At 41.1% G+C, this 22846-nt stretch overlaps 1 protein-coding gene across 4 annotated transcripts in view; it reads left to right on the plus strand.

Moving 5' to 3' along the window:
* The window catches only part of LOC126255596 (broad-complex core protein isoforms 1/2/3/4/5-like), a 440517-nt gene that overhangs the window by 41102 nt on the left and 376569 nt on the right, over nt 1-22846 (plus strand). Inside the window, exon 4 of one of the 4 annotated variants that reach the window (XM_049955411.1) lies at nt 20146-20940. The exons of the other annotated variants lie outside the window; for them this stretch is intronic. Coding sequence (XP_049811368.1) covers nt 20146-20925 — 780 coding nt within the window. The 3' untranslated portion in view covers nt 20926-20940. Of the gene's footprint in view, nt 1-20145; nt 20941-22846 lie in introns of those variants that run through there. 4 annotated transcript variants of the gene reach the window in all.

The following is a 22846-nucleotide window of genomic DNA, read 5'->3' on the forward strand; positions in this document are numbered from 1 at the left end:
GTAATGGGACCTTGCTAGTGGAAACTTCCACTTCCCAGCAAGCGACTAAACTTCAGTCTGCTAAATGCCTTGGAGAGTATGCCATAGACACTGAACTGCACAGCACCTTGAACTACAGCAAAGGTGTTGTGACGTGCCGGGATCTAGTTGACATTCCCAAAGAAGAACTGCAACGTGAGTGGGCTCCGGCAGGTATCGTTGATGTTCAACATATCATGAGGAGGGTTGATGGCAGTCTTGTCAAATCCGACTCCTTTATTCTAACCTTCAGTAGCACGAAACTTTCTGAACATGTGAAAGCTGGCTTTCTTCGCCTTAGTGTGAGGCCTTATTTCCCGACCCCAATGCGCTGTTTCAAATGCCAGCGTTTTGGGCATACCACCTTAGGATGCAAAGGCGACGCGACTTGTGGCAACTGTGGTAAAGCTGCTCATGACGGAGTTGGTTGCTCCTCTCCAGCCAAATGTATCAATTGCTCTGGGAACCACCCTGTTTGGAGTAGGGACTGCCGAATATTTTTAGAGGAACGCAAAGTCCAGGAAATAAAAACAACCAAGCGTATCCCCTATGGTGAGGCCAAGAAGATCTTTAAGTCGATGCAACCTCCCACCTTTGCTACATCTTTTGCCTCCCTGGTTCAGAAGCCTACTCCAAAAGTCGATGCCTCCACGCAGACAGAGGTGGTGAGTGTTGGCACTAATACATGCAGCTGTCAGTGCACTTGCAACGCAGCCAGTGTTTCAGAGCCAGTATCCCCTATTTGAATGGCAGACAAAGGTACAGTGGCGAACTTGGGCCAGCCCCTGACGCCTCCAACAGCTGAGGATGTTCCGAAGCCCAGTACAGCCATTCCCCCTCCCACATCAGAAAGCCCACCAAACCGCAGAAAGCTCCCATACAGCAGCAACAGCGGGTCAAATCCCGTAGTAAACCGTCTGACCATGCAGATGTGGTTTTCCGTGAGGCTTCCTCTGACTCTTCCCCAGAGTTGATGGAATCCGATGTATGTGTGGGGAAATCATCTCGCCCCACGCCTGCCCCTCCACCTGCTGCAGTCTCCCCGCCCCATCGGAGAGACAGGATGAAGGTGCTACCCCCATCATAGATGGCTCCCATACTTCAGTGGAACTTGCAAGGGTTCAGGACGCATGTGGAGGAACTTCGTCTACTATCGCAGGGTAGACCACTGTGTCTCTGTCTGCAGGAGACGTATTTCCATCCATCATACTCCCCTGAGATACGAGGCTATACACTCCACAAAAAGGACGACCTGCGTGGAGAGAGAGCTAGAGGAGGCGTCGGTATTTTCGTCAGGACGGACTACCACTCCTCGCCTCTCTCACTTACGACGACTTTACAGGCCGTCGCTGTGTCCGTGCACGTGCGTCATCCATTGACTGTCTGTTCACTTTACTTGCCCCCACATGATGCTCTTGATGACGCGGCCCTCACCGACCTTCTTACACAGCTCCCCCAGCCATTCATTATTTGTGGTGATTTTAATGCCCACAATGTGCTTTGGGGCTCTGCAATTACCTGCCCCAGGGGTAGAGCGATTGAGAGGCTTCTCCTGTCCTCCTGTGCCTACTTGCTCAATGGAGGACAGAGTACTCATTTCTGCACGGCGACCGGGTCGTTCTCTGCCATTGATCTCTCGCTTTGCTCTCCAGCTCTTGCCGCCAGTGCTCACTGGGAAGTGGTTGCTGACTTGCACGGCAGTGATCATTTCCCAATCTGGATTGACCTGCTAGATGGCGTGGGGCCCGAAAGGAAACCACCACAATGGGTGCTCAGTGGAGCTGACTGGACACTGTGCGAATGTTGAGGTGTGGGTGGATCATATTACCAAAACGGTCCACCACGCCACTGCAGCATCCATTCCACAGTCCACAGGCCACCGGAAAAGGCCACCTGTGCCTTGGTGGAGTGACGAATGCCGCTCTGCAATCAGGACCAGGCGTGCGGCTCTGCGTCGGTTCAAGTGTCGGCCGACTGCTGAGAATCTTGCAGCCTTTCGGGTGGCGAGGGCAAGATGTCGCCGCATTATTCGTGAGAGCAAGAAGAGGTCGTGGCAGCAGTTCCTGAACACCATTAATCGTTCCACCAAAAGTTCCATTGTGTGGGAGACCATCAGGAGAATTTCTGGCAGAGGAGGGAGGTGCCCCATAGCTGCTGCAATGAATAACGGCACTCTCCACACAGATCCGCGAGACATTGCCCAGACTATGGCAGCATATTTTGCGACAGTTACTGCCACAACCAGTCAGGATCCAGGTTTCCAGCGCCATAGAGCGGTTGCTGAGAGGTGTAGTCTGAACTTCCAGTCCACCTCTCATGAAGTTTACAACTGCCCTTTTTCTATGTGGGAGCTGGATTCTGCATTGGCTGGAGCTCGTGACACATCCCCTGGTCACGACAGGATCCATTACAGTATGCTATGGCACCTCACAATGCGCAACAGAGAACTCTTCCTCGCACTTTTTAATGACATTAGGGCGTCGGGTCACTTTCCTGACGCGTGGCGTGAGGCAGTTTTAATCCCTTTTTTAAACCTGGGAAAGACCGCACGAGCCCAAGTAGCTACCGTAGTATTGCCCTCACTAGTTGCATAGGGAAGACCTTGGAGCGGATGGTCAACCGCCGCCTTGTCTGGATGTTAGAATCCCGGCAACTCCTTAGTCGCTTTCAGTGTGGGTTCAGGAGGTTTCGTTCCACCTTCGATAACCTTGCCCTCCTGGAGGCGGCTATACAACAAGCTTTCCTACGCCGTCATCACCTTATAGGTGTATTTTTCGACATCGAGAAGGCCTACGATACCACTTGGAGGCGTCTCATCCTGGAGCAGCTTCACGAATGGGGTTTTCGTGGTTGTCTTCCTCTTTTTATTCAGTCTTTCCTCTCGCCACGATATTTTAGATACCGAATTGGTGACGTCCTGTCTGATCGCTTTGAGCAGGAGAATGGTGTCCCCCAGGGTAGCGTTTTAAGTGTGACTCTCTTTGCCATCGCTATTAATAGCATTACGTCCATAGTGAAAAGTCCTGTCCAGTGTTCTTTGTTTGTGGATGATTTCTCTTTGTTCTGCTCTTCTTCAAGCCTTGCAACGACAACTCGTCAGTTGCAACTTACGATTAGGCGTTTGGATGACTGGGCGCTGAAGAGTGGATTTAAGTTTTCCACCGAGAAGTCTGTATGTGTTCTTTTTAACCGTTCTCGTTCGATTTTCACCTTTCCTGAGTTGCGCTTGAGGGACACTATTCTGTCTTTTAAAGACACGGTGAGATTTCTGGGGCTCATTTTTGACTCGAGGCTCACGTGGTTACCTCATCTTAAAGACCTGAAACGGCGGTCGCTTCAGGCTTTAAGTATTTTAAAATGTCTTAGCCACAGTACATGGGGAGCTGACAGGACTTGTCTGCTCCAGTTTTACAGGGCGTTTGTGCGATCTCGGCTCGATTATGGGTGCACGGTGTATGGGTCCGCGAGGCCTTCTTACTTAAAGATTTTGGACGTTGTGCACCATGAAGGGCTTCGGTTGGCCACTGGGGCATTCCGAACTAGCCCCATACCAAGCCTCTGTGCAGAGGCTGGTGAACCGCCACTTCATATGCGGCGACGGCTACTTACGGTCCGCCAGGCGTATAAAACTTTGTCCACACCATACACCCCTGCATACCATACCGTTGCTCAGCCTCCTCTGGCACGGTTATTTCATAACCGGCAACGTGCAACGCAGCCCTATGGGATTCGCACACAGGATTGCCTCACTGCAATGTCTATGGCTGGTCTTCATGTTTTACGTCGCGGTTGGAGCAGATCTCCACCTTGGCTCCTCCGAAGACCCAAACTTATTTTAGATTTGACTCGTTTTAAGACGGATGGCACGCCAGATTTTACATTCCAGTCACTGTTTTTTAACATTTTAGATGTGCATCACGGTTTCACTGTCGTTTACACTGATGGCTCCAAACAGGAGAATTTCCTTGGCTGTTCTGTGGTGTTCCCTGATAATGTTACCTGGATTCGCCTCCCTGCTGAATATACCGTTTTCGCAGCGGAGCTCCACTCGATCCTGAAGGCACTGGAGCAGATGAATCGTGTTCGGGGCGATCGATTTCTTCTTTGCTCCGATTCTCTTAGTGCCTTACAATCACTGCAGAACCTGTACCCGACTGAGGAGATGGTCCAGCTGATACATGGCCAACTGTACTTGCTCCAACAGCGGGGTAAAGAGGTATCCTTCTGCTGGGTGCCTGGTCATGTCGGCATATGGGGCAATGAACAGGCTGATCGGGCTGCCAAGGAGGCCTGCAGAGAGCAGGATGTGGTCCAGTGTCCTATCCCCTTGCAGTCAGTCATCGCTGCACTCCACAGGAAGTGCATGGAGTTGTGGGAGGACGAATGGCTGGCGGTGACGGCCAATAAACTGCGGTCGGTAAAGTCAACCACTCGGCCGTGGCGTTCCTCCTGCCATTGCTTCACTGATGGTGATGTACTCTGTATTGCAGATAATTGTAGTGTGTAATGGAAGAACTTAACAGAGGAAGTCTGTAAGTAGAGGTAAAATCACTTTTAATAACACTAAAATAATATAAAGGGAAATACCAAAAAGAAAACTGCATATTAAAAATTAAGTCATAGAACAAGATGAAGAGATTTGTGTCTGGGACACATGTAGATAACAACTGATCGGACAGTAAAGGAAACAAGCAGAAGCATGTAAGTAGCCGGGCATACTAGGTGAATCTCAAGAGTTTCAAAACTAAGCTTGCAGTGAATATGAAAAATTTTACTTATAACAATGAGACATTGACTCCCAATGTGAAAACTATTTATACAGTAATAGTTTCTCAGTGAGCAGTTGAGAGATTCATGTTGGAAATTCCTGGAAGAGAGAGGGAAACAATCAAATGAATCAGAGAATAGATTGTAATGGAAAACATGATTATGACTGTAGCAGCGATTAAATGGAAATGGATAGGACACATAACCAGTTGCGTGGATGATGATGATGTCCTCCTCGCCGTGTCTGGCGACAGCGACTCCGTCAGTCTTCTCTGTCCTTGTTGTGATAGGCTCGGATGTGGCTCGTGAATCCGAATTTCGCTTTGAATATCCTGTTGCATGAAGCACAGTGAAGTTGACCAGCAGAGTTGTAAGTATATGTGTAGACAGGCTTGAGCTGAGATTTTCGGAGCTCTCTTTTAGCATCCAGGTTCATTAGACGCTTTTCCTCGAATTGTTCGATGCTCTTATGTACAGTTGATCGCCACTCCGATCGGCGCAATGCTAGCTCCTCCCAGCGGTTGCTTGGAATGCCACAGGCTGCAAGGTGGCGTTTAATGGTGTCTTTATATCGCAGGTGTTGATCACCTTTCCTCCTCTTCCCGCACGAGAGCTGCGAGTAGAACACCGCTTTAGGTAGCCTACTGTCATCCATGCGTACTATGTGACCACTCCATTTCAGTTGATGTTTCATTATTAAAGCTTCAATACCAGCCAGTTTCACGCGGCACAAAATTTCCGTGTTTGGGACACGGTCTTCCCATTTGATGCGCAGAATTGATCTCAGACATTGAAGATGAAGTTTATCTAGCTTCTTAATGTCAGCTTTGTGACAGCACCAGGTTTCCGAGGCACAGAGTAAGGTGGATAATACTACTGCTTTGTAGACTGCAATTTTTGTTTGTAGTTTGAGATCATGTGATTTCCATACTCGGTCATTAAGCTTACCGAAGGCTGAGGCTGCGCTGGCTATACGCGCTGCGATTTCCGTTGTCAGGCTGTTGTCACTTCTAATTTGGCTTCCCAGATATTTGAAATTTGTCACATTTTGCAAGGGTTTGTTATTTATCTCAATACTGGAGTCATCTGCATTAAGACCTCTAAGTGGCTGTTTGAGAACTTGCGTCTTAGTGATGCTAATGGCTAAGCCAAATCTTCTGCAGGAGGCATTTAGCAGATTTATGTAAGCCTGAAGAGTTTCGCAAGAATTAGCCATCATGCATACATCATCCGCGTAGAGAATCTCTAAGATGGATAGTTTGGTTACGCGACTTTTTGTTCTGAGACTAGAGATGTTGAAGACACTTTTGTCTGTCCTTGTGTCGAGCCTAATTTGATTACTACAGGCTTTGGTCGTGTCTCTCATAACAACTGCGAAGTAAAGTGAGAAGAGTGTGGGAGCCAGAACACAGCCTTGTTTTACACCTCATGTCACGGGAAACTGTTCTGAGAGCTTGTCCTCATGGCGGATTTTTGCCATCATGTTTTCATGAAACTGCCGAATCAAACTGACAATTTTGTCAGGGCACCCAGTTTTCTTTAGTATGATCCAGAGAGCTTCCCGTGGGACACGATCAAAAGCTTTTTCCAGGTCTACAAAGCACATGAACAAAGGCCGATGTTGCTCTAAGCTTTTCTCTTGCATTTGTTTGACAACAAATATGGCATCCACTGTGCCTCTGTTTGGGCGAAAGCCACACTGGGTCTCTGGTAGCAGTTTTTCTGCAAAGTGTGTTAACCGGGTGTTAATTATGTGGGCAAGGACTTTTCCCGCTGCTGAGAGAAGAGAAATGCCCCTGTGGGAGCTGCAGTCTGATATGTCACCATTGCCTTTATAGATCTTGGAAATACAAGCATCTTTCCAGTCTTGTGGAATCATTTCATACTCCCAAATCCTTAAGATCAGAGCAACCAATGGTTTCTTGATGTTTGGCCCCCCATATTTATATAGCTCTGATGGCAAGTTATCTAATCCTGCTGTTTTGTCATTTTTCAGCTTAGCCAGTGCTGAAATGAATTCATCGTAGGAAGGGGCATCCGCAAGTTGTTCCTCAACTGGCAGGTCTTCAAGTGCTTCTATGTATGAAATATCGGTTGTCTGATGGTCGGGATTAAGAACGTCATTAAAATGTTCCGCCCACCGAGACAGGATGTCACTCTGTTGCGTCAGCCGACAACTTTTATCTTTTTTATGGACTGGTGCTATCTTTCCAACTCTTGGACCAAAGATAGTTTTCAGCGACTCAAAGAATCTGCCCGTGTGTCAGCATATAACTGTATTTCATTTGCTTTATTTGCCCACCAACTGTCTTTGAGAGCACGTACCTTCACTTTCAGATTGTAATGCGCTGCTCTACGCTTGTTATCATCAGGGGTGCGAAGAGACGTTCTGAAATCATTAATTAGCTTTCTGATCTCTGCATCTGAGTCGTCAAACCAGTCCTGGTGCTTCTTCTGAGGCTTTCCCAAGACTTCTGAAGCACAGCCACGCAGTCTGCTAGCGTATGCACTCCACTGTTCATCTACAGGGGCAGATTCAGATATCAAAAGGCCATCAACACCAAATTTTTCATCCAGTTTTGCTCTCATAGTCTGATCATTGGCCAAGATTTTGCAGGACAATGTGTGGATAGTAGAGGACTTGAAGTGATGAGAAAAGAGAGTCTCCTATCTAACGGAAGACCAGAGGCAAGAAAACAGGCAGAGCAACTTGAGTGTGAACAGCTGAAGACCATAGTTATAGAGAAGCCTGGAGGAGGCCCTTGTCTGCTAGTTGGATCTCAGAATACTGATGATGAATATAAAAGAAAAATGCTACAACACATATGTAATCTGATACTTGTCTCACCATCATCTTAATATATTGTGTATCTGTTTCTTGGTTGTCAGACTGCAGTACTTCAGTCACCTGAACCCTTATGTTCAGCCCTGTGTACTGTAATCCTCACATGCATTTGTTTGTGTTCTGTGCACATCACACAACTATTAACATCTGTTTTCTACTTGCTGCTGTAAATCTGCAAACTGAGGTCCTTAATTTCCCGGTAATGCATGGATATAGCACACTGATTCGGACCATATATTATGTAATTTTGGACCAAGCACTCTAATAAATAATTTTAACTCATTCGGGGAAATTATTTTATTATTTTGTAACTTTTTATATGTATGGTATTTTTGCTTAATTTTGCTATCTTCATAGTTGGTACAGCAGGAAAATATCTTAAGTTCTGCTGGGAGGTAATGAAATTAAAAAAAGATGAAGAGTGCAAAAACATCTTTTCATTCATAAAATTGTGTACTCTGTAATTGTTTTCAATCACTTTCACAGTTTACATTACTCAGTTGCTTCCCACGCCCGGGTTCCCGGGTTCAATTCCCGGCGGGGCCAGGGATTTTCTCTGCCTCGTGATGACTGGGTGTTGTGTGATGTCCTTAGGTTAGTTAGGTTTAAGTAGTTCTAAGTTCTAGGGGACTGATGACCATAGATGTTAAGTCCCATAGTGCTCAGAGCCACTTTACATTACTCAGTATGTGGATCTTGCAATGGAAGTGGGTGACCTTGAGTGCTCAGAACCGCATGAAAATGTGTGTGGAGTATAAACTGCTCATTCCAAAAACAGTATTATGAGCGATTCTTATGCAAATTACAGCTGTTGTCTGCTAGTGCCATCATCAGGTGCATGTTGTACCTGCACAAACAAGTACTTACTCTGGTTGTGTGAATAGCATAGCTGCAATAGGAGATCAATCTTTTGGAGTGTTAAGTTGTGGGTTAGAGTGTAAAGAGTGTACATTGGTATCAGAAGCAAATTAATACCATGAATGTTGTCAAAATATTAGACACAAAACTGTGACATATCGGATAGTGAAACATAAACAGAGTCAAAGGTATGTAGTTCACAATTGTGTTACACATCATAATAATTCAGACACACGAAGGGGATAATACAGAAATGTAAGAAGATGCACAGGATAGGTATAGTGATATTGAAGAAAAGTAAAACCTGTACCTGAAGATGGCTCATCCAGACCAACAGGAACCATCAAGTGGAAGTGAGTATGAGCCATCTCCACTTAAAATTTCAGGGACCAGCATATTACAAGAGATTGATGACAACATACAGGACAACATTTATGAAGATTATTACAATTGTGGTTTCAATTTCTATGGCAAACGTATGAGGCACTGTAAGTGCCTTCAAAATAAATCTGATTACAAGGTAATATTAGATTGACCAGCAAAATGCGAGATTGAGATCACTGAAGGGAAAACAGGCTATCACAGTTAAAAACCTGAAAAAGGTACTTAATATCACAATTTCATACGGCAAGAGGGTATAGATCTGCTGTTCACTGTTGGCATCTGCAAATGTGGGCACTAGAAGTGTCCCAAGTCATTGGCCTGGACAATTTCACAGCTTCAGCTACTTTTACCAACAAATTTAATTCTCAATGGCATTTCTTCCAGAATATTGCTACATTCATCACACACAAAAACACATGAGAAGATCACAGTATTCATCAGAAGGCACAAGGATTGTTGGAGGAAATACAAAAATTTTACGGCTGTAGTGTGGACAACAAAAATGTCCGGAATAGTAACCAAAGTCTTATTATGAACTATCTTCAATGTCAACAATGTCTTTCAGAGGACAGAAAACTACAGCTGGTGTGTTATAGTCTGTGCATAGCTCTACACACAGCTATAAAATTGATGTGGCTTTATCAGTGTATAGTAGATTAGATAACAAGTTCTATAACTGTTTTCAAGAGCCACAAGGGCACTTGTGGCCCAAATAATTAAAAGAAACTTCAAGTAACATGCCTATGAAACATTCATGAGGAAGCAAACAAAAGCGGAAAATTTGGCAAAAGAGCACATTAAAAGGTTTCTGACTACAGTCCTAGGTGAACATGTATGCGTTTGAAGTGCCAGTGAGAAGCAGTGAAGCTCACATAATACTAGGTTCAGAAAGCTGTTTGAATCCTGAAATTGACAGCAGTAGATTTTTGGGAAAAATTTAAGTTTATATCAAAATGATAGGCAAATGGGAAATGGAAGTGGTGTATTTGTCACAGTAGACGAGAAACTCAAATCCACTGAGATAGAAATTGAAGCTGCATGTGAGAATATTTGGGCGAGACGCAGTACCAGGGGTGGGCATAATATGATGATTGTATTCTTTTATTGCCCACCAGACTCATCTCCTGAAGTAATTGAAAACTTCAGAGAAAACCTGAGTTCACTTCTACTTAAGTTCTCCAATCATACTGTAATCATTGGTGAAGGCTTTAAGCATCCAACAATCAATTGCGAAAATGACAGTTTTGTTAGTGGTGGGTCTGATAAGACATGTAAAACTTGACTACCGTATTTACTCGAATCTAAGCCGCACTCGAATGTAAGCCGCACCTGAAAAATGAGACTCAAAATAAAGGAAAAATAAATTTCCCGAATCTAAGCCGCACCTGAAATTTGAGACTTGAAATTCAAGGGGAGAGAAAAGGTTTAGGCCGCACCTCCAAATCGAAACAAAGTTGGTCCATTTTAATATGAGACACAATTTAGGTCGAATGAATGATGATACAGCTACAGTAGTTTGGTTCGAGTCGTAAGCTTAGCAGTTAAGCTTTACCAGGTAGCCATTGCTATGCGTCAGGCGCTCCGTCCGTATCTGTAAGGGGACACTTCCTTTTTCACGTGCTTCGTCTAGTTTGAATCGATTGCTTATTTTGCTTTGATCTGATAAGTGCCATTCTCTTTGTTATAGGTGTTTGCGTCACTCTAAGCTGAAAATGCATTACTGTACTGTGTCGTGCATTGTTTGTCGCATTCTGATAGTGCGTGTTTACGGCCTGTCGCTGATCGCGGCAAGCCTTGCCTTTGTGCGCGCTACCGCCGCTTACCATTTTTTTTAAAAGAGAGAGAGAGAGAGAGAGAGAGAGAGAGAGAGAGAGAGAGAGAGAGAGGAATCGTCTCATTAGCGAAACAATGGCAAGAGACTGCTATTTGTTGTTACTTACACTGCTGCTTTCTTTGATAATGATCAACAAGAACCATATAATAGACTGCGTATGATAGAACATGTTCTGAATGAGAGTTAAGGCGAAAATTTTTCTCCGTTTGAAAATCCTTGCGGCCGCTTCTTTAGTACATCAAATTCTGCACAGAAATTAGTCATGTTAGATTTAAAAATCTAGTCAGTTGCCGTGCTTCATTTCTGACTGTATCACTATTAGGCATAAGAATAATACGAACATAAACATGACACGATACGTATATTCTTCCGCGTTTGCTGTTGTCTCACTCTGGTTTCGTAGTTTATTAAGCAGACAGGATTTAAATGAGATAGCAGCAAACACGAAAGAATACATGACATAATGTTTACATTCGTATTATTCTTATGGTGAAGAGAATACTGCATGTGATTCACATTTCATCAGGTTCCTATTAGCAACCATCTCTTCCCACAGGTAGGAAAAAATTCAGAACGTAGAGTTGGCCATATTGACAAACATCCCAGTCTTGCCAGTCGGATTTTCGTAGTACATTGAAATTCTGCTACATTCGAAGATGAACAATATGGAATTTGTATTTAATTCGTTGGATAATGTATGAAAATGCAGTGGTCGAAATTTATTTACTGACGCAGAGGTTTTGGCGCCAGTATTTATCTTTGTGCCCACAAAGCATGCCTGATTGCCTGTGTAGCGCTACATATATTCGACGGCAGAAGTTAGTTGTGGCGGCACCTACCAACATTTTTCAGAACTTCCGCGTGCCTTGCACTCGATTCTAAGCCGCAGGCGGTTTTTTGGATTACAAAAACCGGAAAAAAAGTGCGGCTTAGATTCGAGTAAATACGGTAAATGCTTTCTCTGAAAACTACCTAGAACGGATTGTTAGGAACCCCACTCATGATGGAAATATATTGGATCAATGACAACAAATAGACCTGACTTCTTCAAGGATGTCTGTATTGAAACTGGTATCAGTGACCATGATGCAGTGGCAACAGTGATAATCAAAGAACAAAAGACAACTAAAACAAGCAGAAAGATGTATATGTTCAGTAAACTAGATAAAAAAAATCGTTAGTGTCATATCTCAATGAGGAACCTGAAACTTTGAACACAGGGCAGGAGCATGTAGAGGAACTCTGGCTCAGGTTTAAAAGAATAGTTGATCATGCACTGGATAGACATGTACCCAGTAGAACAGTTCATAATGAGAGAGCATCTCAATGGTATAGTGTTACTGTAAAGAAACTTTCTAGGGAAACAGAGATTACTGCATGATAGATGTGAAACAAAGCATAGGGCTGTAGATAGAGAGATGCTAAATGATACATGTTTGGCTGTCAAGAGTGTAACGTGTGATGTCTTCAATGACTACCATAGCAAAATATTGCCAAGTGACCCTTTCACAGAACCCAAAGAAATTCTGGCTGTATGTAAAGGCTGTTCAGTGGCACCAAAGTTAGTGTCCAGTCCTTAACGAATTAGACAGGAACCTAAATTGAGGGTAACAAAGCAAAAACTGAAATGCATAACTCTGTTTTCAAATGTTTCTTTACAAAGGAAAACCCAGGATAATTGCCCCAATTTAATCCTCATACCGCTGAAAAGATGAATGAACTAAGTATTGGTGTCAGTGATGTTGAGAAACAGCTGAAGTCAAAATTGAAGAAAGCTCCAGGCCCTGATGGAATCCCTGTCAGATACTATACTGAATTTGTAGTTTTACGAGTTACCCCTCTTCTAATTATAATTTATCATAGATCGCTTGAACAAAACACCGTGCCCAGTGACATCGATTTGTTGTAGATCTTAGAACATATTCTGAGCTCTAATATAATGAGGAGGTATCTTTAACAGAATGACCTCCTCAATACCAACCACCATGGATTTCGAAAATATCAGTCATGTGAAACCTAACTTGCAGTTTTCTCACAACATACTGGGAGCTTTAAATTGAGGCAATTAGGTAGATGCAGTATTTCTTGATTTCCGAAAACATTTGACTCAGTACCACATCTATGTTTGCTGTCAAAAATATGGTCATAGGGGGTATCAAATGAAAATTGTGACTGGATTGAGGACTTTTTGTTAGGGAGCGCACAGCATGTTATCTTGGATGGATGGATTAATAGTAAAATCAGCCTTTTTGCATAAGATGCAGTTATCTGTAGTGAAGTACTATCTGAAAGAAGCTGCATAAATATTCAGTCAGATCTTTATAAGATAAGTGGTGCAGAGATTGGCGGCTTTCTGTAAATGTTCAGAAATGTAAAATTTGGCACTTCACAAAAGAAGAAACTTAATACCCTATGACTATAATATCAATGTGTCACTGTTGGAATTGTCCAACTCTTGCAAATACCTGGGTGTAACACTTCGTTTGGACATGAAATGGAATGATCACATAGATTGTTGTGGGTAAAACAGGTCATAGACTGGTTTATTGATAGAATACTGGGGAAGTACAGTCAGCCCACAAAGGAGATTGCATAAAAATCAATCTTGTGACCAGTTCTAGAATATTGCTCAAGTACGTGGGACCCATACCGGATTGATATTGAACATATACAGAGAAGGGCAGGAGGAATGACTACAGATATGTTTAATTCTTGGAGAGTGCCACAGAGATACTGAAGGAACTGGACTGGAAGACTGTTGAATAGAGACGTAAACTATCCCTAGAAAGTGTATTAACAAAGTTTCAAGAGCCAGCTTTAAATGATTACTCTAGGAATATACTACAATCCCCTTGCGTTGCTCACATTGCGGTCCTGAGGAAAAGATTAGAGTAATTACTGCGTGCACAGAGGCATTCGAACAATCATTCTCCCCATGCTCCATACATGACTGTAACAGGAAGAAATCCTAATAGCAGGTACAATGGTATCTACCTCATGGTGGTTTGCAGAGTATAAATGTGGGAGTAGATGTAAATGTAGAAATGATGCAAAGAGTCTGTTGCAGAGTGATGCCTAGTCAGGTCATAAAGAGCATTCTCTGTTAGATGAAAGTTTTCCAAACAAGGATGTTACACCCAAGATGTTACCACTGAAGATAGCAATATAATGCTAACCATTTGATGTGTACTTCTTTAGACAATATAATCTCCACACGATAATAATAATTGACTTTGTAAGGCTTCAGTGTGAAAAACCACATTTTCATGCAGTTCTGAACATTCAAGCTAATGAACTTCCCTTGTTAGTGATTAAACACAACTGAAGTTGTTATTGGCTCTGTGTTATCATCACAAGTTCATTTCTTGTAACAGCTGAGATTGTAAAGGGGAGTGGTCTCTTGTAGCTGTGGTGTTCGCATCCTCTTTATTTAATTGCTCAGTGTATCACTTCTCATTGTGAACTAGGTTGGACATTTCAGTCAAGTCATTTGCATTCACTCCATGCCACATTTTTCGTTGTGGTTGCAGACCAAGAACTATTGAGTGGTTAAGACTGAGTTTTAACCGGTTTGCAGTCATCATGTCCCAGTGTCTCAAGCATGTTAATCTCATTTTAAGTACTTGTCATTATTCCTCCACTTCTGTCTGACAAGATGTAAATAAGTGTTGTGGAAAAAGGAATTATTTCGAAACAAAGCAAAACACATTTGATGCTGTCTCTGCACATAAACCTGATTTAAGTTTTAAAAAGTGGAAAATAATAATTGCCATAATCATCCAGAAACCTCTCTTAACATAAAAAGACTTTTTGATACATTCATTTATCAATGTGTTGGTCTCCAAATCAGTAACAGAATTCATCTGCCTAGTCCTTTCACTGTTTCTCTCTTCTTGGCCCTCTCCCCTCCCACCCCACCCCACTCCCGTCCCCATCTGGCAGCACAGCTTTCCCAGTGCGCATGCGTGTGCGCGCGGGCGTCGCGTGTGCAATGTTCAGGAATACCAGGGAAGTTTCAGACTATGAAGTTGTGCAGAGCAGATTGTTAGTTTAAAATTCATTATAGGATACTACAGGAAACTGAACAAACCTCTGGCAGTAACACTTAAACACCTTAAGAAAACATGTAACTGTCTCCATAGACTCCAGCTTTGAAAATTTTTTGGAATCTAGGATGCCATACAAAACTAATTAAACTAATAGAACTTACTCTAAAGAACACCAAATAGAAAATCAGATTTAGAGGAGAAATTTCTCAGTCAATCTCCATCAAATCAGGGCTAAGACAGGGTGACTTGCCTATCATCATTGCTGTTCAACAACGCACTGAAATACATAATGAGAGAATGGTAAAAGGATGGCTCAAAAACGTAGGAATTGGAAGTGCAAAAAGAAATAATTTTAAACTGGTTATGATTTGCTGCTGATCTTGCTTCCCTAGGCCATAAATGTTGAAGGAACCAAAGAAGTTAAATGACTAGAAGAAATAGCACAGAAAAGTGGCCTGGGAATATCATTTCAAAAGGTAGATATTATGCTAATTGATCCACCAGTTGCAAACAATTACAGTAGAAGAACAGAAAATCAAAATTGTTAATGAATTTAAGTGTTTAACTGAAATCGGAATATACAGTCAAAATGAGAAACCAACACAGCAAAATAAAATTAAAAAACTGAACAAAGGAAATTACATTACCAAAAACACATACAACAATAAAAACATAGCCAGAAATAACATATGCAGCTGAAACCATCTTGAAAATCACAAATACTGCAGAATTTGACAAAACATTAAAGGTAGAAAGAAGAGTAATTAGGACATGCATAAATAAACAATATCAAGGAAATGGGCTTTGGAGAATAGCTATGAATGTAACAGTATACAGTAAAATAGGACCAATGACAAGCACTATCAGGGAAAAACGCATCTCTTCCTGCTGATGTCTGATTAGAACACCAGAAAGCAGATTTAGTAAGAAAATAATAGAAAAATTGTGGAATAGTAAGAGCAACATTAAATGGATCACAGAAATTAATGAAGATATAAGAGAACCAAATAACGGTATATGATATAAAAGCAAAACAGTGAAAACCAGAATACTGACACAAACTGTACTACAAACAAAGATCAATAGGAGGACTACAGGAAGAGTGAGCTCAGACAAAGAAAGAAAAAAAGAAAGAAAGATACTTGCACAAACAGAGATAGAACATTGATTATATTTTTTTCCTCTATTATATTTTAGATTGTGCTGTGTAGTTACTGATCTGTAGTGTATCCAGAAATTGGATTCCAAGGTGAAAGTCTGTTGTGAGCTAGCAGAACCAACAAATGTGATACAGGGTGTCCAGAAAAGGGCTCCCTGAATTCAAAATTAAATATCTCAAAAACAAAGATCGCTAGAGGAATGCAGTAAACGGTATGTTTATTGTGAAAGCTGTAAGAAGTTTATACAGCAGTTTGAAATAATAGTTACAAAAGCTGCTAACAGATGGCGCTGTATGCTGTACAGCTCATATCATCATACATAAGTGAAATAATCATATGAAAACAGTCTTTGCAAACAATCACATCACAATGTTTTCAAAATGTTCACAATTGGCACTACAGAGGTGGTGCAAACGAAGAATGAAATTCGCCATCACATTTCGTAGTGTCTCAACCGAAATGGATTCACATGCCACAGAGATTGCCGATATAAGCTCGTCCAGCGTGGCGGGATGCTTGGGGTAGACCATGTCTTTCATTGTACCCCACAAAAAAAAGTCACAGGGAGTCAAATCCGGCGAATATGGAGGCCAATCCATACCTGCACCAGTAAATTTGGGATATTCCAAAGCAATGACTCGATTCCCGAAGTATTCCTCAAGAAAGCGAAACACTTGTTCGGTCCGATGTGGTCGGGCTCCATCTTGCATAAACCATTCAGTACCTGGTTGATCCTCTAACGCTTGCTGTGTGGCGACAAATTGTTCCAAAATTGCAACGTAACAAGCACCAGTGACCGTTTCTCGAATGAAAAAACAGTAACTTTAGGAGAATACAGGGGTTTCGCTTCACACCAATATGGCTTTTCGGAACCCCAAAATCGCCAGTTCTGCTTATTCACGTATCCATTCAGGTGGAAGTGTGCTTCATCTGTAAACCAGATGCAGCCAACATCAAATCCTTCACTATCAATCATTGAGAGCATCTGATTAGCAAAGGCAACCCTTTGTTGCGCAGCTCATACGGGAATGGCCTGGTGCGTTAGAATTTTGAATGGAAACATGTGCACGCTCTTTCTCAGTATTTTCTGCATGCCGGAACGCTTCAAACCAGTCTCAGATGCAATTCTACGGACGGATGACATTGGATTTCGCTGAATAATTCCAGAAACTGTGGCGATATTTTCAGGCGTAACTGCGGTTTGCTTGCGGCCAACATGCCCCACTAGATCATCAGTTACGCTGCCTGTTTGTTGAAATTTTGCGAAGAACATACGAATGGTTCTCGCATCGGGCTCTTTTGGAACATTAAATCGTGCTTGAAAACTTCGCCTTGTTGCCGTAGGACTCTCTTCTAACCTGTGGTACTCTAGCACCAGAAAAACGCGTTGTTCAATGGAGTACATGGTTTTAATCTCTTCCTTCGGTACGCTAACCTCCTTTCACGTTTTAATAGTGGAACTGATCGCTCTGGGCTTCGGATCACTATTTATACTAGGCATTACGTATGGCGATTACAGCGCCACCTGTTAGCAGCATGAGAAGAAGAACTGTCATTCTTGTTATGGCAAGTATGTTGCACATTTCAGTGAATAGTTAATACACACCATTCTAATTATTTTGTGGGTCAAACCATACAAGTGGTATCAAGAGGTTCAGTATTTCTGTAGCATGTGACTAACAGTACACAGTCATTAAAATTTGTGATATGTAAAATGCTCTGTGATGAGCTAATGATTTGTTAATGTTTCTGTGACGGAGGGAATACGGGAAATGCTACCACAGACTTTGCTTAAGTCTCACTTTTTGATTATGTGAAGCCTCTTTTTTTTTTTTTTTTTTTTTTTTTTTTTTTTTTTTTTTTTTTTTTTGGGGGGGGGGGGAGGCACTGATAAAATGTGAAGGTATTTTTGTGTCCATAGAATGATCGTTTCTAAAGTGATTAAGGTCCCATCTTGTGGAAGAGAAAAATGTAGTTGTGTTGAAAATAGCTGTTTGGTATTTTACAAGTTCTTCATTGTGTCTCATTTGATGTGGCACTTGAGGGGTTAACACTCTCTCTCTCTCTCTCTCTCTCTCTCTCTCTCTCTCTCTGTCTCTGCTGCAATTGAACACAACTTTTAGCTTGCTTATTTTTTTACAATGAAGTTCTTTGTTTATATCTTTGTGAAGGGTTATGAATTTTATTGTAATATTCATCGAGGATCCACCTTTAAACACACATTATCCTTTGTAAGTAATATTACATTTGTTTTGTCAGAAGAATTGAAAAAGTCATCTTGGGTATTAATGAACTGCTTCAGCTGTATTTAATCCTTAGTTTTATATCTCTACTATTTTCATGGCACTAGGAGCCACATCATTAGGTGAACATCTGAATAACAATAAATCAAGAAGGAATAAAAATCCTGATTGGTAATTTTTTAATTTATTGTAAGACTTTAAAAGTTTTTACATAAGAATATTAAAATACTTGTTCTGACATAATTAAAACATTAGAACTAAAAAACCTCAGATCTTAAGAGACATTTGTTGTCCATCAAAATAAAGCACCCCTGAAATGCAGTCCATCATTGAATAAAACAGCGAGATACCTGAATTCCAATCCAATACATCGGATAGGGTCCAAACAAATTATATCAGTGGGATCCAAAGGTAAGATGAAAATATATGACAAATTCCAGAATGAGATTTTCACTCTGCAGCGGAGTGTGTGCTGCTATGAAACTTCCTGGCAGATTAAAACTGTGTGCCCGACCGAGACTCGAACTCGGGACCTTTGCCTTTCACGGGCAAGGAAGGTAGGAGATGAGATACTGGCAGAAGTGAAGCTGTGAGACCGGGCGTGAGTCGTGCTTCGGTAGCTCAGTTGGTAGAGCACTTGCCCGCGAAAGGCAAAGGTCCCGAGTTTGAGTCTCGGTCGGGCACACAGTTTTAATCTGCCAGGAAGTTTCATATGACAAATTGTTCGGGTTTAATATGCGGCTACTTTGGAAAATTAAGGAATGGTTGCAGTGAATGGAGGAATATTCTAAGTAAACTCGGATAAAATGCGTCAAGTAAATAGCTTATAGATGGAAAAATATAACATGGAAAATACACTTACTGCTTCTCTGGTTTATATGCAATTGTGGAACAGGGTATGTGACCACTTGCTATCTCTTACTGACTGCATGAAAGTAAACAGGTAGCCTACAGATGGCTCACGCATGTGCTGAAGATGCACATGCGTAACTGAATTTAGTTGGTATTTTGGGGAACTGCATCAACAGTGAATGAGAACAAAGAATATTGGGATATCTAAATACAATAAGAAAAAAATATGTAGAATATAAGTGATGCTGGACATTACTTTAATTAACAACCGAAAGGAAACTCTTCAACTGAGGGCATTTAGTGACTTAAGAAGACCACTGGGTATATGTATTACAGCATTATATATCTTGCATGTAGACCAGAGAAACGGTAAGTGTGTTTTTCATGTTCTATTTTTCTGTCAATTAGCTATTTATTTGATACATTTTGTCCAGGTTGCTTAGAACATTCCTCCATTTACTGCAACCATTCCTTGATTTCTCATGCTGCATGTTAGGTCTTAATACTTTGTCATGTATTTTCACCTTACCAGTGAATCACTATGATATAATTTGCTTAGTCCCCATCCGCTGTATTGGATTGGAAACCAAGCGTATGACTGTTTTATTCAATGACATATATCAGTGGATGTCTCACGGTTGTTATTCCTTCATGTTTCATTGTTAGGCAATCTTCACCTGGAGGTCTGGTTCCTAGTGTCATGAAACCAGTAGTGATCTAAAATAAAGGATTAAATACAGTTGAAGTAGTTTATTGTTACCGATGGTGATTACTCACAGCTGTTGTTGCCCTATCTACGAGGTAGTTTGCAATTGAAAAAGTGACTCTAGATGTGGCTTCAGAAATCACATGAAACATGTTTAGTCAGAAGATTTAGAACAAAAAGTAAAATATTGAGTGAAGAATGCTGCATGCAATGAATTTAATCTTCAGAAGAGAGACGAAAGCCAGATTTGATCTAGAAAAGAGAGAAAAAATGCTGTCAAATATAAGTTTAATCGTTTTGGTGGACACATAGTGCCTCACATTTGGATGATTACTACACATTATAAAATATTTTGTGAGCAAGACAAAAAAATTAAGGAGATATGACTAAATCCAGGCACTGACAAATACTTTCCTTCTCTGTTGACAGACGAATGTGGCGTTTGGAAGAGAAGAAACAGATGAAACCATTGGCATAACACCTTTCTCAGAATCTGTCCACAATTTGGAACCTCCACACAGGAGTGATGATCAGATGGCAAGCTATCATCAGCATTCGCCTATTAATTACCTTCACCCACATGAAACACTGAAACAGTATCTCGTCAATCAGAAATTGGATTTACCAAAACTGGCAACACCAACAACAGGTGAATTTTCTTCGCAGCAACAAGGAAGCACAACTCAATCACCTCGAGTCAAACAGAGTCTGAGAGTATGGAAGAATCCAAATTTGCTTGCAGGTTCTTCTGTGAAGGCGTCACCTGGCACAAGCCAGGGAAATAGCAAATCACGTGCTGCTAGTTCAAGGGTAGGTCAGAGTACAGCTGCAACAACAGGTGGGCAAGAAATATCTGTAATACAATCGGTGTCCACCAAATCACAGAAGGGGTGGTCCACCAGTGGAAGTACGATCTGTAATTCTGGCACACCACAGCCTCGCAAAGGAGGTCGTTTCCGCCATGGTTGGATGGAGACTTTTGTGTGGCTTCAGTATGATGAACAACTCAATACCATGTTCTGCAAGTATTGTCGGAAGTGGAGCAGTGCAGTTCCTGACATACGAACTTCGTTTGCTGAAGGAAATAGTAATTTCAGACTTGAGATTGTCAATCACCATGACAAGTGCAAGGCGCATAGGCTGTGTATGGAAAAAGAAGTAGATTCTAATGTGAAGATTGAAACGTCTCATACAAATAGTTTTGAATGAGAGTAGTGAGCTTGTGATATTATGTTGAAAACAGTCATTTATGAGAGCATGCTACGTTGTGAACCACAGTCAAGATCTGTTGAACACCTCATGAAACTCAGCCATATGTGTCTAGAAACGTTAGCAAGTATGGAACATACTCTTTTATGCAGAGCATAGTCACCGAATTAAACTGAATGTATGTCCTGTAACTAACCTCATTCATGGGAGTTTCAGTACATACAATTGCGGGAAGTTTTGAAAGAGATACTGTGTAGATAATGTTAAATCCAGTAGAATTTGTTTTTACTTTATTTTTAAGTTAAACAGCTGTTTGATGTTTATAGTCTTCCCCTCCCCCCTCTTGCCCTTTCTCTTTGTCCTCTTCATTTTTCTCCTGGTCTTCGTCTGATCTTAGGTGTCTCTGCTGACAGTTTATGTATTTGCAGGTAGAAAACTAAAATTCTTCTGTCTGCCTCTCTATATCAGCTTTTTCAGTTGTTGTTCAAATAATAAATGCTACAGATATTTTTTCAGAAGTAACAAAATAAAATTAAATAAACACTGTACAAATAAAGATCTAGATAAAAAAGTAGTTCCAGATATTGAGGATATTGAATAAACTCTTGCGAACAAATTGGGAAACATTGTCAGCTGTGCAGATAAGGCAAGTTGGCACACTTAATTCAAGTAAATTTCAAGCTTCCTTCATTTCTGTTGATGAACATGATGTTCTTGTAAGTTCCAGTTGTCTCCTTAAACAAAGAACTACGTCAGTGGCCAACTTTGTGTTGTTAAAATAGATGTTAAATGCTCATGGTCTACTTCTTAACCATCAATTTCAAAAGTTTTTTTTGTATTTCTTTGCCTGTACTATTGATGTGCTTTATAATTGGGCTGTTGTAACACATGCCATCATTCAAATGTTTAGCTTCCTCAGGTAAGTGCATATGAGGAAAAATTGTTTCAGAATTATGAGACTACATAAAAATACTTGATTCTTGGGCACAAAAGATTGTACAGACAAGGAAAAATATTAAATGAGTTGCTGTTGTGAAGTGTGCATTAAGTGGTGGCCAATATATCATAAATTTAATTAATATTCAACTTGTGGCTGAAACTGACAATTAATGCACTTGTGTAGGTTGAGAGATTGTTGAAATCTAAGAACACGTCAACAATTCAACTGTTATAGCAGAAAAAGAGGAAGGTATATCATAAATGGTGCAAGGATGACTGCTGGTCACAGTTGTGATGTGCCATGTAAACAAAATGTAAGTGCAGTAAAGATGCCAATCCATTCTCTGGCCACTTACTGCAAGAAAGATACTACCAATTGAAGATAATGACACTAATAGCTCACTGGATTTAACAGTGCTGGTCTCTGGTGTCTGTGAAATGTTAGTCTGTCAAAAGTACATTACAGTCAGAAATCGTTTTAGAGTGACATTTTGATAACAGTCCTTTTAAGAACCAAGAAATCTCACATAATTTGAACATTATTGTGTGTGTGTGTTCGTTTTAAAATCTTTGGTAGGTGTTTTCTTTTTCAACAGATATTTGGCTGTGGTAACAATTAATGTAGTGAGCGCATACAAAACTCAGGTTGTGAGTGCAAGTAATTGTTAATACATTACCTATATACAAATATTATAAAATAGATATTTTTCTGACAGAAGTTCTAATCGTAGTTAAAAGATAATAGAGCAGAGTTATTGTCCTGTTAGCCGCTGTTTTTATAAAGTTTGTTATTCTATAATTAAAATGTTGTGTCTGTTATGAAAGTTTAATTTATATTACAGTGATATTACTATTACAATTTGAAGAAGTCTTAGTCACTATTTTGTCATAATATATACACATACATTAAGTTTTTGCCCAAAATATTTTATTGGGGTTGGTGTAAAAAAATTGAGATTAAAGTTTAAAGAATGTGTTATTT

Source organism: Schistocerca nitens, chromosome 1 (genome assembly GCF_023898315.1).
Source record: "Schistocerca nitens isolate TAMUIC-IGC-003100 chromosome 1, iqSchNite1.1, whole genome shotgun sequence".
Lineage (NCBI taxonomy): Eukaryota > Metazoa > Arthropoda > Insecta > Orthoptera > Acrididae > Schistocerca > Schistocerca nitens.